At 32.8% G+C, this 17,518-nt stretch overlaps 1 protein-coding gene across 1 annotated transcript; it reads right to left on the bottom strand.

Moving 5' to 3' along the window:
- Nucleotides 1-5,260: 5,260 nt before the first annotated feature.
- Nucleotides 5,261-11,292, bottom strand: LOC123669564 (Golgi phosphoprotein 3 homolog sauron). The gene is made up of 5 exons (XM_045603167.1): nucleotides 10,990-11,292; nucleotides 10,753-10,900; nucleotides 9,872-9,970; nucleotides 9,374-9,549; nucleotides 5,261-5,587 (listed from the first exon to the last, which is right to left on the bottom strand). The coding sequence occupies exons 1-5, from the start codon at nucleotides 11,173-11,175 to the stop codon at nucleotides 5,339-5,341; spliced, it is 858 nt and encodes a 285-aa protein (XP_045459123.1). The 5' UTR covers nucleotides 11,176-11,292; the 3' UTR covers nucleotides 5,261-5,338.
- Between the last annotated feature and the right edge of the window lie 6,226 nt (nucleotides 11,293-17,518).

Genomic DNA, 17,518 nt, shown 5'->3' with positions numbered 1-17,518 from the left:
GACTCTCATAAGTCGGTATGAGAATTTGGGTCTGCATTTGTCCATGTTTTATGAGATTTTTTCCATAGGGTACTTTGATTTACTGATTTTTTTTTAATATATTGCTTTAAAATGTATAGTTTAATTTAATGACTCTCGCTTGTATATTTAATTTAAACTTTCACCCAGCCCCTTTTGGTATTCTCATATAGTGTGTGCCTGTGTATCCATTCAAATCACATACATATCGCTTCATTTGCATAATAATCTCCGTCTATATTTTTTACATTCATAACCATGTTTTAGTAATATTCATACTAATTATCGTTTTAATCGACTATATACCCCTTTATAATATTTCTTTGACTTTATTTAACTTTCCATTTTGTTTAGTGTTTGATTACTTAATATCAATTATATTAAGCTGGGTTTATTATTTATTAGCAATACCAAGAAACCTACAACGATTTCCAATAATATATAAATCTATGTTATATTCTAGTATCATTCCAAAACCATAATAATATGATACTTTAAAGAAATCCAACTCTTTATATCTCATGTTTATAAAAAAGGCGACAATTTGACACATAATGCATTTATTTTTTATATATAAAAAAAATCTTACGGTCAAATTAGTTAAGTTATAACTTAGTTATTAAAAAAAAAATTACTTTCCCACCTTGTAATATTGAAGACAGAACGTTTTGCGTGACAAGAGAACTGCGAGCTGTAACTACCTTATCACGATAAAAGTTTAGATTAATTAAACAATGTCTTCATGTTATACTATGGTCAGATTTTCATTATAAATAATACGCTTCAATGTAAGTATTGTTAGTTTAAGTTTGTTTTTAATCGACATGGCTGTGAGACTGCGTAAAAGGAATGGGATCTGTACTATGAATATGAGTAACTCGATGTAACTTGTCTGTATTATCAACGTGCGAATTAGTAATATTATAATTATACTTGTTAACAAAAAGAAATCTATAAAAATTATATAATTGTTGCAGTTAAAGTAACCTTAAAACTTCAATGAAACTATTTCTAGAAAAAATAAATAAAGATCTCACAATTTTTCGGTTTTATACTATTTTGTTATTATTTCCTATGTGGAATATCGGATTGTATTTACTACTTTTATAAAAACCTTCCGTGAAATTGATCCGAATTAGCTTATCGTCTCTGTTTATTATGTATTAACTTCAATTATTGTGTTTATTGTTAGTGAATATAGTTAGGTATTTAATTTAATAATATTACTGGTTGAACTAGTAAATTAGCTTGAGCCCAATGTATTATAATTTCTTGCACATACCTATATATAAAAATAAAATTAGTTATTCATAAAGAGGTTTAAGACTTAAATGACTTTTTTTTTAATAAAAGTTCATAATAATAATTAAAACTGTGTTTATTTTTATACCAAAACTAAAATGCATACTTCTAAATATTTACAAAATATTAGATATTTGAACTTGGTTCAGAAATAATTTATATTGTACATATAGGTGTTCAACCCCCAAGTGTGTTCCTACAAATGGTGGGAGGGGGGTATTATTTATTATTTAGAATATTGTTTATCATTCTATGAAGATTTTACGAATATTCGTCAATTAATTTCTTTTTAATGCCCTTTAAAGGGATAGATTCGGGGATTTTTCGCCAATAATTAAATTAAAAAGAAATCTAAAATAGGTGAACATGGATTTTTTAAAATATTTTTCTGTGATTGCCCATACCCCTGACAACTCCTTAAAGGGATCGTGACATATTACAAGTAACCATGTATATATATCAAATTCAAAGTGAAAAAAAATCGTAGCCCAAGGACCAAACGTAGCCGTAGGACCGATTTTGACTGACCGACGGGACTTTCACTGACAGATAGCTGATGTAATAAGAAGAAGCTTAGGCTACTGTTATTTTAGAAATTTATTTATTTTAAAACTCTGCGAACTGAACAATAACTTTTTTGTTAAATTCCACGCGGACGAAGTCGCGGGCACAGCTAGTTATTTATAAAATTAACATCGTGTACGTTAGTGTCGGGTCAATGACCGAGTTACCTAAGTTTAATTACACATACTATATAATGTAAATGTACATTACATGTACAGTAAAATTAGTTATTTATAGCCAATTTCCCATGTTATCTCAATTTTTTTCAAATTTGTCGATTTTAAAGTTACATAGTAATGAGCTGTACTTACATTGCTTCACATCTTTCACGTATAATTTTGAATATGGTACATATGTCTCCACGTATCTCTATATGGCCCTAAACGGAATGACGCCGGTTTAATAACACGCTGTGTATGAACTTTCTAAATTTCAACTCTCTTATGTAAAATGTTAACACTAACTTGCTTATACGCCATTAAACCTAACCGAATAATCAGTATACAATGCGTTACTTATATTCATCTGAGTAACATATGCTTCGCTTTGATCCTGAGTAAATTAAAATAAAATTTGACTTATAATTTTAATTTCCTGGTATAGTTCTATAAATTCATAATACAAAAAGAAAATATTATACTCATTATTTTCAAATGTAAAAAAATACACTCAATACACGCACGTATAAATAAAGTATAACTTGATGATTTATCATCACAGCACAACATGCTACGACTGTCCATTTTACTAAATATTGGGTAATATCTGTGCACTATATAAATTAGACGCGTTGAAAACAATCTTGTGAATTAACCTTGTGAAATTGAAATATAACACGAGTCTACATCTTCACCAATCTCTTATCTTTTAAAGATCATCAATCGAAGCTGTCAAAAAGCGAGGAAAACGGTAAACAAACTTGTCTAAGGAATAGTATATTTCAGTAATTTTCAATAGTGTATAATACATTTCTTAATGATAACTTTATACAATTATTAGCAACACTACAAAATTAAGTGAAAATGAATCCAACGAAGCAACGCTGTAATTAAAACAATGCTGCGCCCTGAAAACATACTTACAAAAAAGTTTTATTAAAAGTTTAGTTAAATTAAAGTTAACCTATAATAATAATTATTATTATTATTTATTATAATATCTAAATTGATAATTAACCAAACTTTTTAACCATTCCTGAATAAAAGGAATCCGATAATAGACAATAATGTTGTATAACAATAAAAAAGAATATTTGATTAAAATAATATTAATATTACATCAACGTAAGTATTTCGTATTTTAAGGAAATACCTATGTAATAATTTGTAGTAAACGTTACAAAATATCTAAATAATTTAGGGAGCTTTTGAATATATATGATAATTTTGTATAAAACTCTAATTCTATTCTATTTTTTTATCCCTTTGCATTTAATTACACTGACATTACCAACAATTACCAAAATTTACATGTCTTCGTATCAATGCATACTCAATGATATAAAGCGTTGTATTTATACAATATATTATTCAATATTTAAAAGTAACAAGGTTTAAAAGTCACTATGTATGATATCTTTGACAAATAGTAAAATACAAATATAATCTACCATCATATTACATAATAATTTATCATCAAATGTTTTTACACAAAAAAATTAAAAGTTAATTTACAAAAAAATAAATAAAGTAATTATGATATCTTAAGCTACTGTGATTATAAACGAAGGTCTATATTAAAACGATTAGCAATTTTATTACTAAAATATATCTATGATGTGAATACATATATTAAGCGATATTTCTAACATCGTTTCGTCTCTAAAAGGTACCTATTTTGTTTTAAAATTAAACAATGCAAGGAACAAATCATAAACTTTAATTAACGACATTAAAATAAGTGCCCAAAAAAAAACTTAAGGTACTCTCTTTATGTTAATCCATACCAAGAACCACCGTGCGTGCATAGAGTGCATTAAAATCAATCAATCTGTTTCTCTACTAGATTTGATATTTAAATTTTATGGTTTAGGTTTACCTTAATCATTTTTCCTATTAATGATATCAACAATACAAATTTAAAAAAAGGGTATTTTTTATATTTTATGAATATAATGTTTAGATTTTAACACATATCATTTCTAGTACTTCTATAGAATAGCATTGGCAAGTAATGACTGGACTTATTCTAGAATTTCTATAGTTCAATCTCTATCAATAACCCTATTTTCGTAATATTAAAACATGAATCGTAGGTACTTATCTAAAATTAGATTAAACATTTAACTGACATCTATCTTTTGTATTAGATTATAAATAAAGATATTATTAAAGATGACTTTTAAGTGACTTGAAACTGAATAGTATTTATAATAATTTTTTTTAATATCATGGCACTCGTTTGGATTATTTGCACGTATTTTTCTATTCATTATTTTCACAGATAACCTGTTTTAATTTAAACAAGCTATGGAGGAGAAATGTAAAAATAGCATTGATAAATATTTATTTATAATTATTATCTTTATGGAATGCCTGTTTTGATACTAATTTCAAATATTTTGATGAGTCCGTTTGTATCGTTTTATATAACTATGAGTGTTATAGTAATATATCTGAATTATTATCAAAATTATTTTCAAGTAGCACAAAGACGATGTAATGAGGACAAAATTAAATACTTATTTAGTTTCAAGATGTTACTTTAAAAATCAGACCACTTATATTCTACAATATTGTAAACGAAACCTGATATAATTTAATTTATACGTAAAACAATACACATTTTAGCAGTGTGCAGTATTTCAAAAATAAAATGAAAACACAATTTTCGAATAACACAAATATTACAAGTACATTCATAAAATATTTTATTTTAAATGGACAAATATTATAAACCTACAAATTCAAAGTTAAGTTATAATACATATGCACGATCCAAGTTGTATCTCATAATTATGTTATTGCTAAATATCAATGGAACAAACACTCACTAAGTCATTACAATTACATTTTATCATTTTGTGCCATTTTTCTCACAACTTGCTATCGTTCAAACAATGTTTAGGTATCAAATCCATCTTGTTATTCGTAGATTATCAAATTCCCAGTTACACATCTTTTATCTGACGAAGGATTAACATATACCCAATAGACCGTCAATCTAAACCTAATACTGATCACATAAAGTCAATCGAGTTCCTGTACAAGTAATTAAACTAATTCATACAGTATATTGTTTATTTTTCATTGCACACGATTCACAGGACAAGCCGCTATAAATTTTTAAAATTAGAATTTTAAAATTCCAAATTAAACAAATTTCGCGCTATAAATTTTTTAAATTAGAATTTTAGAATTTTAATTTAAAAAACATTTCGCGTAATTCATTTTTAAAAATAGAATAGAATTCTAAATTTAAAAATTTCACTCGCGGCTTAGACGGAGATCTGATGCTATTTGGTGAAAGCCGCGAACACGGCCCACATGATCTCGCAGGCATCGGGCCGCATGGCCTCCGCTTCGAAGTCGAGGTCGAGTAGGGAGCGCACTCGTCGCGTGGCCAGCTCGTAGTCCTCGTCGGACAGCGGCGCGAAAGCGTTCTCGAGCACGTCGGCCGAGTGCGCCAGCATTAACAGCGCCAGGGACCGCTTGTCCGCATGCGCCACGTCCACGATGGACCGCCGAAGAGCCGCTTCTTGCACCTGCAATATAAATAATGATAATATATTTCAACACAATCGATATTTATACAACTACTCAAAGTTTTTTTGGTTGTTTAAGCGCGCTAATCTCATAAGCTACTGGTTCGAATTGAAAAAATATTTTTTCAATATTATATTTTTATGTTTTGGCTTTATAATATTATATTTAAGTGTTTTTTTTTCTCAAATTAACGTGGGTGAAACCGAGCGGCACAGCTAGTTTATAATAATAAAAAGGAAACGCTAAAATAGTCATGATAAAAAAACCGACTTCAATTACGATAATTGACCAGTAATTATATTGTTGGTACACGAAAAAATAGTCAAATAAATAGATAGGGATAACTTTGTCCACCCAGTCAAAAGTTCTGAAGTAACATACACCAAAAATATATTTGAATTCAGAACCACCTCCTTTTTTTAAGCGCAACGGTCACAACACTGGCTCGTGGCTGTTGCGCTGGCGATTGTGGATTCTTCGACGCATGGCATATATTCGTATCGGCTAAACAGATGTTTACCGCAATCTGGGCGTTTGTGATTGTGTATTGTGTGTTTCCGGATATCCGACACAGGAATAAATTCTTTATCTGTCTATCATCCTACGATCGGATATCCCGCGACGCGTTCCTCGCTTTCAGTAACTACTCGTAAGATCGTTCGTTATATACCATACGTGCGTAGCCGGAGCGGGTCAAATTAGGGTAAATTATATAATTCATAAGGTCGATTCGTGTTATATATGGTTTGCTAGTGATATTTTGTTATCAATAAAATATAAAACATTTGTTACATCTTTCTTTGCTCTCTTTGCTGTGAAGGCAAGGTTACAAATTATTACAGAACATTGATAAGTTAATTTGCAGTTGCAAATATAGCTTTTCACGAATTCCTAAATGAACAAATGTAACGTATCGTTATACGACATACAAAATTCCTTTTAAACAATCGAAACCTTATATGGCATGTTAATTATTTAATCAGTATATAATTTTCCTAATTAGTCATGGGCCATGGTAATTATTTGTAATTCCAAACAAACCAGAAAACTGATGTTTTAATGAAGCGCGCGTGTTTAACGCGACCTTAGTTATTTATAAATTGGCTTGAGGTCATCGTTTCATTTGAATTTCGAAATTCCTATAGCATTTAATATTAACACAGTTGTTTTTAGATAGTAGCACTTGAGTGCTAATTTAATTTCTTTATCATTGGATTATCAACATCGGTAAAAATTAACTATTAGATTACTATCTGAGAATTTGCGACATGTTTACGAAATTACACACGAAGATTATCATTCCAAACCAATATGTATAATATTTAAATAACAATCTCTGCAATAATTTCAAGTATGTAAAAATAAACAAAATAATAACAAATGTTTAATTTTAATTATTATAATTATGTATTAAGCAATTAAAAGTAAAAAGTAACTAAATGATAAAAATAATCAGCAAAGATAAAAATAGAACTTAAGTGCAATTTCATTGTTGTGCACTCGAAAGTTCTCACAAAGCAGGTACGTTGCAGAACTTGGCAGTAAGACAAACATGCATGAATCATCATCATAATTACTTCAGCCTATCGCAGTCTACTGCTGGACATAGGCCTCCACAAGTTCGCGCCAAAAAAATGGCGTGAACTCATGTGGGTTGCCCATAGTCACCACGCTGGGCAGGCGGGTTGATGACCGCAGGGCTGGCTTAGTCGCACCAAAGACGCTGCTGCCCGTCTTCGGCCTGTGTATTTCAAAAACCAGCAGTTGGATGGTTATCCCGCCATCGGTCGGCTTTATATGTTCCAAGGTGGTAGTGGAACTGTGTTATCCCTTAGTCGCCTCTTACGACACCCACGGGAAGAGGGGGTGGTTATATTCTTTATTGCCGTAGCTACACAGCGTACATGCATGTATAATTGCGTAAAATTCAAAATTTACTTTATTCGAGTTAGTTTTAAAAGCACTTTTGATTCGCTATAGTACCTTAAAACATATATAGACATGTAAACATGAAGCTACAATAATCGGATTAAAAGTGTGTATTGTTGCTGAACTCAGCTTAAACTGTTCATAGCTTTGTATAAGAACTACTTGTTTGTTGGCACAGTTGGCAGTGATCTTGCTTTTCGCTCAAGGGTACAATTCCAGTCTAATGTATTTATTTTTTAATAATTCATCTAAACTATTGATATAAGTATAATGTATTTTAATAAAAAAAATTACCAGTCGTTTATCTCAAACGGGTATTAAGTTACCTACCATAGGAATAGATGGCCATGTGTGTATGTTAATTTCTGTTTATTTATTTATAAGACAAAATTATCTAAAATCTGTTTTTAACATGTCAAGACAGAAGAATATATAGATAAGCTAGCTGTGATCCGCGGTTTCACTTACGCTGAATAACCAAAAAAAATATAGCCTATATTTTAAGTTGGACAAAGTTACATATCTGTACAAATATTTTTTTTTAAATCGGTCTAGTAGTTACGAAAATTGGCCTAAATAAACATCGTGAAACGAGATTTTTATATATTTAGGAGACTAGCAGTACCCTGCGCGAGTTACTACACTTTTTTTTTAATTTTATAACTGAGGTAGGGCACGGCAGGAATTTCCTGCTCAAAATCTGGAGCAGCCCGACTGGGGTAGTACCTCGACCTTACAGAAGATCACAGCAAAATAATACTGTTTTCAAGCAGTATTGTGTTCCTGTTGGTGAGTAAGGTGACCAGAGCTCCTGGGGGGGGATTGGGGATTGGGTCGGCAACGCGCTTGCAATGATTCTGGTGTTGCAGACGTCTATAAGCTACGGCAATCGCTTACCATCAGGTGAGCCGTACGCTTGTTTGCCGACCTAGTGACATAAAAAAAAAAAAAAAAAATTTTTTTTTTTGGTCATACTCATCCAGAAACTTTTGTGGACTTATGCACAACACTTTGCTGAAGACCATGACATGATGAAATGCATAGTTTACGATTCTATAAAGGAGATACAGACAAACATTATGACACATGACATATGATATTATTTATTTGTGTTGCCTTCATTTTTATATTTTTTTTATCGATGATAGACTACTATTATTGCACATTTATATGATATTTCTAAAACAGGGAAGACAAACTCAATTTTGCAGAGGGCCATATATTAAATTTAGAAGGCGTAGGCGGGCCAGATGCAAATAAAAAAAATGTACTGAATTATTATAACGTTTTATTTATTTAATTATATAGTATATAATATACGGTGCTGTGTGGTTACAGCATTAAAGAATATAGCCACCACCTTTCTTCCCATGGGTGTCGTAAGAGGCGACCAAGGGATAACACAGTTCAACTACCACCTTGGAACTTAAAAAGCCGACCGATGGTGGGATAACCATCCAACTGCTGGCTTAAAAATACACAGGCCGAAGACGGGCAGCAGCATCTTCGATTCGACAAAGCCCGCCCTGCGGTCACCAACCTGCCAGCCCAGCGTGGTGACTATGGGCAAAACACATGAGTTCACGCCATTTTTAGCGCGAACTTGTGGAGGCCTATGTCCAGCAGTGGACTGCGATAGGATGAAGTGATGATGATGCGGTTGTTAAAAATCACGGCTGATCGGGGACCGTATCTTTAACATCCCTGCTCTAAAACTTTCCTACTCCAAGTTCTAAAGAACATGTACTAACATATTTGTATGACGTTGATACTATTGTAACAAATATATAGAAATATGAATATATAATATATATACAAATATAAATAGTATAAATATAATCACAGAATATACATACCTTTTTGACTAAGCGACATTTAACAACATTATCAGTAAGAGGATGAGTTGTCATATCAAACAATAGGAAGTTCTGTTTTTCTGTTGTTAGCACACCCTTCTCAACAAGATTTTTAGCCAATCTCTCTCGCACATTCTTCAATTGATATTTCAATTTCATTGGATTCCACGTCTCTCCTAAAAATAGATACAATTACTTTTAGAATATTCATTTAATAGCTCCAGCATACATACACTTTATTGCTTGTAAAAATTAAATACCATACTAAAAATAGAATTTACATGAAAAGGTGGCTTTGTTTCTGAAAAGACCTTTGCCGCCTAGCAATCTGTAGTATAAAACAATGTTGTAAAGCAGGTTTACACATGTTTAATTACTCTTTAAAAATTACAAATGAAATAGATTCATCTATCTTGTAAAAACATAACAGTTATAAAATATTCTTAAATTATTTATTTCATAATGAGTTGTGTTGGCTTGACTAATAAATAGCCATACCACTAAGATATTCTATCCAACTCTGCACCGTCTCGGGAGGGTCAGTATCTTTCATGTGTTTCAAAGCTTCATCTAGTAGCACATCTCCAGTTGGATTATCTGAAAAAATGTTATGATAGTAATTTACTATAAATATTTATATTTATATTTGTACACCTATATTGACACTACTCATCTACCCCCTAGGTTGCCTGGAAAAGACCATTTTTAGCAATAATACTGACCTTTGTCTGAACTTAACACTTTTCGATATCATCTTCCTTTTTTAGTGTACCCTATATGATAACAATTTAGTATTTTAAATAATGTAATAAAATGTATCAAATAATTTTATTCGCATTTCAAATACTTAAGTATCTTTGTAAATATTTCATTATCATAACTTCAAATTAACACAAATAACAATGATTATACATAGAGATTGTTAAAGCTTCATATGAATTATACTAAAGGATAGATAAAATACTAAATTAATAAATCTCGGTGATAAAATAAAAAATGTATTTGAAATAATAGTCTACTAATTATCTAATTCTTGGTTAACAACATAAAACAAATATAAAACACATATTAATAACAGACAAATTACTATAGACATTTCAAATAATCGATTTTGTATTTTTAATTTAAACAACATGAAGTTCAAATTATTATGGTTGCATAGTAATACAAACTATACACAAATTTCAAAATGAGTATCCACTTCTAACAATAACAATTACTTTAATGGTAATTAAGCACACATTCTGTAATAATATATACAAATATTCTACAATAATAATTCTAAACAAATTAATATGTATGAATATTTCAAAAACTTTCTAAATTTATAAACAATTTTGATAACAATACTTCATGTACATAAGCATACAATGTCTTACCTGATTTAACAATAACTTTTCTAGATAACAATCCCTTTCTTCTCATTCCTGCTTTTTCCAGTTCTACACGACCTCTTAAGCCCAATTCGATTAGAATGCATCCTCTAAGACCAGACGAAATACAGTCGTTCCAAAATGATGTGTAACCCTAAAATCCATACCGATCAAAATTGAAACTGTATTCCATGGAATATGACAAAGCGTTCAATTTACAGTTATTCAACATTCAGTACTTACTTCTTTATCTTTTAATCCTAGTAATAGTACCTCTTCCATCAATGTTAATCGAGTTTCCTTTGAATCGCCGTCATCATAATTTTTATCGTTTTTCTTATCGTCCACATCATGATTTTCTCTATTTCCATCCGAATTATTATCCTTTACAACGTTTCTACGTTGTACCAATCCTTCAGTACGATTCATTTTAGCATTTAATTGGCACTAAATTAAAAACAATTTGTATTTTGTTTGATGATGGATGATTTTATGAAACAGTGGGTAAACTTATCTTTGACGTTTGCCACACGACGTATGTTGTGAGAAAAATATGGCCGATCGGCGATTATTAAAAACGTTCCATTTAACACATGATTTTCGTAGGACTTATTTTTAATAACAAAAACAAAGTGAGGGAAAAGTAACGTGAACGTTAGTATGTTCTTTATTTGGTTTCATAACTCTTATATAGCTATAACTTTTAAGCTATTATTTCTTTACTTATTTTCATTCATGTCTGTCTGTGTGCGAGAACGTGCGGGCGTGCGTGCGTGAGTGCGTGCGTGCGTGCGTGCGTGCGTGTTTGTGTGTGTGTGTGTGTGTGTGTGTGTATGTGTGTGTGTGTGTGTATTGATGTGCGTGTTTCATTTTTGAAAAGGCTGGCTAAACGACACTTGAACTCACTGAAAGAAACTTAATGGACACAATAGCGGTTCTCTCTTATGACGTAATTATATCGAACCATTATTAGATTGATTTGATCGTTACGAAACGTGGATCGTCTGTGATAAGAATATACAAAAGAGATCATAATCAAAGGTCGGTCAATCTGCATGGACTATCGCAAAACCCGGGTTGACACGCAATAAGGTGATGTTGAATGTACGTTAGGATTGGAAGGGCATTCATTATGAGCTTATAGAGCCGAACAAAACCACCAATTCGAATTTCTACTAACAACAGCTGATGAGACTTAAAAAAGAAGTTGGGAATAAGCGGCCAGAATTGATTAAAAGAAAAGGTATGGTCTTTCATCTTTCATCTTTAGCCACTCAATAAAAATTGAGAGAGTCGTTCTTTAGGTAGTTTAAAGTTAACATCAAGTGATGTCTATCAAAATTACTTGTCTCGGTTTTTTAATGAGGAGTTTCAAAATTTCTACTACAACGGAATCCTGTTACTCCTGTAACGGAACCTACGAGATGGCTGCAAGTTATCTAACAAAATGGTAGAGATATATATATCATAATTAATGTAAATAAATTTTGTAAAATCGTACCTTGAATTTCGGTATAAAATACGAAGAAATTTTATCTGCACCCTAATAGTAATATTCGCATTATAAACACGAGAAGGAATAACAAAATTGTAACTCCAAGTTTTCGACTGCGCAAAGTAAACTTCTCTCTTCTTTCTATTATATCTTTATCATTTACTAGCGACCCGCCCCGGCTTCGCACGGGTGGAATGCTGATACTAAATATACTACAGAATGTCTTTATTTATAGTGTGAAGCTAGCTTATGACATGGTTATTAGCGTAATAACAACAACATTCAAATATGCGTCGTTAGATTACACGTTGTTACAGAATGCGTTGAAGAAATAAAGGTTCACTGCTCGTTTCCCGTAGGTGATAGCGTGATAATATGTAGCCTATATGTTGACCCGACTTCTTAATAATATTCGTGCCAAATTTGAAGTAAATCCATGCAGTACTTTTTGAGTTTATCCCGGACATACATACAGACAAACAGACAAAAATTCTAAAAACTATAATTTTGGCTTCGGTATCGATTGTAGATCACACCCCAAGTATTCTTTAAAAAAAATATTCAATGTATAGTTTTGACTTTCCTACCATTTTATTATATGTATAGATTATTAGTATTATGTTATGATACGTAATGTTATATTATACTAGCTGCTGCCCGCGACGTCGTCTGCGTGAACGCTAAGCAGCACCAAAAATACCTACGATTATATCTTTTAAAATAACATTCATTTACCCGTTTCTTCTTTACATTTCATATCTACAGAAAAATCTCATAGATGGCGCTGCTTTAAAATTGTCTTGTCTACTTATATTCATTTAATTATGTTTATCGGCCTAAGTTACTTATATTGCGTGAGATTTATACTGTGAAGCTAGCTTATAGAATGGTTATTATTAACCTAATAACAACAACGTTTAAATATGCGTCGTTAGATTACGCGTTGTTACAGAATGTGTTGAAGAAATAAAGGTTCACTGCTTGTTCCCCGTAAGTGATAGCGTGATAATATGTAGCCTATATGTTGACCCGACTTCTTAATAATATTCGTGCCAAATTTGAAATAAATCCATGCAGTACTTTTTGAGTTTATCCCGGACATACATGCAGACAAACAGACAAACAGACAAAAATTCTAAAAACCATATTTTTGGCTTCGGTATCGATTATTGATCACACCCCAAGTATTCTTTGAAAAAAATATTCAATGTACAGTTTTGACTTTCCTACAATTTTATTGTATGTATAGATTATTTTTATTATTTTTTATTGTGCGCTTACCCACTATACTTTGCTGGTAGTTTTGTACACGCTTGTATTATAATAGTGTATTTATTTTACAATAAAGAATTTAAATAATAAATAACTGGATCGATTGATTTTAATTTTTATAATTTTTTTTATTCTTTATTTTTTTAGGGACTTTTGTCTATTTTTTATAATTTTTAAACTAATTAAACACGAGTACCTAAATCTCGCGTTTCGCTCCAGTTTATTTTACTCTTTTTAGCTGATTTAGTATAACAGCCTAATTTGTAGCCTATATGTTGACCCGACTTCTTAATAATATTCGTGCCAAATTTGAAGTAAATCCATGCAGTACTTTTTCAGTTTATCCCGGACATACATGCAGACAAACAGACAAACAGACAAAAATTCTAAAAACCATATTTTTGGCTTCGGTATCGATTATTGATCACACCCCAAGTATTCTTTGAAAATATATTCAATGTACAGTTTTGACTTTCCTACAATTTTATTGTATGTATAGATTATTTTTATTATTTTTTATTGTGCGCTTACCCACTATACTTTGCTGGTAGTTTTGTACACGCTTGTTTTAGAATAGTGTATTTATTTTACAATAAAGAATTTAAATAATAAATAACTGGATCGAATTGATTTTAATTTTTATAATTTTTTTTATTCTTTATTTTTTTAGGGACTTTTGTCAATTTTTTATAATTTTTAAAGTAATTAAACACGAGTATCTAAATCTCGCGTTTCGCTCCAGTTTATTTTACTCTTTTTAGCTCATTTATTATAACAGCTTATTTTGTAAGAGCTTTATACTTTAATTTTTTTTCAGTCAATAATTGCTAAGCAATATAAGCTTACATAAGCAATCGATTTTTTATTTAACTTTGTTCTTTGAAGATGAGAACCCTTTACCACTAAAGCACACTGGAAAACAAAACTGCTGAATTGATTGTATTCAATAGTCAGATCTATATGTAGTACGGTACACTGCTAGAAACCCTGACAACATAGTTAAAAAGGACCATTTTACCCACGGTGAACATAGGGGTCCCCAATCGAACAGTAAAAGAATTTGAGCAACGTAATAGTAGCAAAATATTTATGCTTAAAAAAGGAAAGAAATAAGATGGTGGGAAAAACATAGTCTAGGCCGTTAGGTCGAGTCAAACCTTGTCGAAGAAGTTAAAATCTATTCGCACTGGAGTTGCTGGATCTACTACTGGGCGCGACCCCAGGTGGCGGGTACTGCTCTGGTTTTATCAAAGTGGACGGCGTAGAGAGACACCGAAAGCGCGGTGTGCCTGCCGAGTTGTACTGGCCAGTACAGGCTCCCTGGAGCTTTGTTCGGTTGCTGGTACAATCCCGCAGACATGTTGCGTGAGGGCCGGGCTGTACTGGCTCCCTGGAGCTTGCTCGATTGTTAATGCAGGCCGGTGGACCCGTAGGGTAGTTCCCAGTTCGTGCTGTGCTCCCTGGAACTTTATAATTATAATTTCTTTATTTCAGGTAACAATTGACCCATAAAACAATTCTTCTTAAACAATTCTTATAACACAAATACAACTAGAAAAATTAATGAATGTCACGACAATTTGTAAAATACAATAATAAAATAATAAAATCGCATTAATAATAATTAATACCAGATACAAACATGTAAATAATTTTAACAATAATTTCAGTATATTAAAACTAAAACAACTAATTACAAAACACAATGTCAAATATTAATTAAAAAAAAAATAATTAATATTTAAAGCTTTCACTCCGGCATTTGTATCGTAAGGTGTCTATAACAGCAATGCCGGAGGCAGAAGCAGTCAAAACGCTCCGCGATCATCTTCAGCACACTGTTTTGGCTGCCCCTTACTCTAGGCACAAAATATGCGCATCGCTTACGCATGGTGCTGTGGAAGCAGTTGGTTCTTGCGTCTGCAAACATGCCCGATGCGCTGCAGCATCGGGGCAGCCCCAACAATATCCTGAATGCATTATTGTAGAGGACACGGAAGTGACTGTATCTTTTCTTTGTATAGTAAGCCCGCAAGCTACACGTATAAAACGAGATGCAGTATGCTCTAAAAAGTGTTATCTTTACTTTGGTTGAGCAACGAGCAAACCTTCGAGCCAAAATGTTCGTTCTAACTGACAGTGCCCTCCGCAAATCCTCAATATCTGCATCACCCTTTTTTTACGTGGGGAAAATCCATAATGGATACCCTCCAGCGCGGAGGCGTCAGAGGGTTATGTCAGACTTCTACTGACTAAAAAACCACCACGTGTGAGCAGTCGTCCGCCTGGGTAGGCGAGATGGGGTCGCGCTAGCATTCGCCACCTATCTGCATCATCCCTGAGACAAGTGGTAACGATATGCCCTAAATACTTGAAATGCTCCACCACTTTTAAGGGTACACCAGAGAGGAGCACGGGTGGGGTATTATGGGATGCATTTTGTTCCAATAGCCTCAAGGACCATGCATTGGCTTTTAAAACATTATATTTTAAGCCAAGATAACACGCGTAATCCACACATGTCTGTAACAGCTGTCTCATTCCACTGGTTGACGCACTCAGCAGTACAATGTCGTCCGCATAACTTATATTATTTACGCATACTCCATCAACATAACAACCGACATGCTGTCTGCTGAGCGCGACGATCAGATCATCCATGTAGAGGTTAAAAAGTGTTTGAGATGTTAACCCCCCCCCCTGCCTGACTCCACATTCGAGCAGATACGGATCGGACATTGCCCCCGCCCATCGAACGCTATTGGTCTGGTTCGCGTTCAAATATCGAAATATATTTATAATTCCCTGCGGCAACCCAACTCTCTCGAGTTTCTTCCAAAGTACATATACCACCAGGTCAAAAGCTTTAGATAAATCGAGGAAGCACGCGCACATAGGTGTCTTGCGATTTGTGTAGTATTTAATGGTGTGCTTAACAGTATAGCACTCTCTGTAGACATCTGAGGGCGAAAACCGAATTGATTATCGTGCAACTTTATGTGTTTTCCCAACTGCGCGTAAAGCAATCCGTCAAACACCTTGGCCATGATAGTGGCAAGTGATATATGCTTCTTTGTCTTTGCTTGAAATACTTCGGCCACATCATGAGAAACTCTAAGTACTAGCTGCTTCGACTTATTATCCAAGGCAAGATCCAGGGCAAGCGCAGTGTGGGTCGTAGAAGAATATCTTGGCTAAAAAATCTACGCCAATGGTTTGGGAAAAGCACCCGTTCGTTATTCAGGGCTGCGGTATCAAGGATACAAGTTGCCAAAATGATCGCTGAACTTCGTGAGAAGATGGCACTTTAAGAAGAAGAAGAAGTCTTTGCTTGGTTGCTAGGTGTGATACGGCGTTGGAGGTCAGGCTTGCCTGATTTGGGGGTGAGACACTCCTGGACCCTGCGTCCTCCTTCTGCAGACGTTAGACCAGTTGAGCGACTCTTAAGTGGGGTGGCGGGCTGGGGGTCGGGAGACCTTCGGCTAGCTTGAGACCCCACACGTCGGGAGGGGTAGTCTTGTGGGTGCCACCCCAATAGGTGCCGGGCCCGGATGTATTCATTCGGACCAACCACCGGGGCTAGGTGATGCGTGTTAACGCGACTCCACCTCGCCCCACACAGGTGGAGTAAAATTTTTTTTCAAATAAAACTTAAATTGAATAATTGTTATTACAGAGAGTGTGCAATTAATTATATTATCGATTAACATTAAAATAATAATAATAAATAACAATTTTATCGATCAATAACAACTTTACATTATTAACTAAAATTTAAATTAAAAATGATTATAATTGATATAATTATGAATTAATTAATATAAATTGAAAAGTCGGAAGAGGAACGAAACTTATAAACTATAAACTATATACTTATCTATTTCTCATATCTATATGTCCCATTACTAGGGAAAAAAACTAATATGTAGAAAATAAGTGAGCTCAATCCGTCATGCTAGTTCACTGCAAGTTGGTGTATGATTTTACAACTTTTATTTTAGTAAC

The sequence above is a fragment of the Melitaea cinxia genome, chromosome 1 (genome assembly GCF_905220565.1).
Source record: "Melitaea cinxia chromosome 1, ilMelCinx1.1, whole genome shotgun sequence".
Taxonomy (NCBI): Eukaryota; Metazoa; Arthropoda; class Insecta; order Lepidoptera; family Nymphalidae; genus Melitaea; species Melitaea cinxia.
Note: the sequence above shows the minus strand (reverse complement) of the source record. Positions and strands in the feature narration are given on the sequence as shown.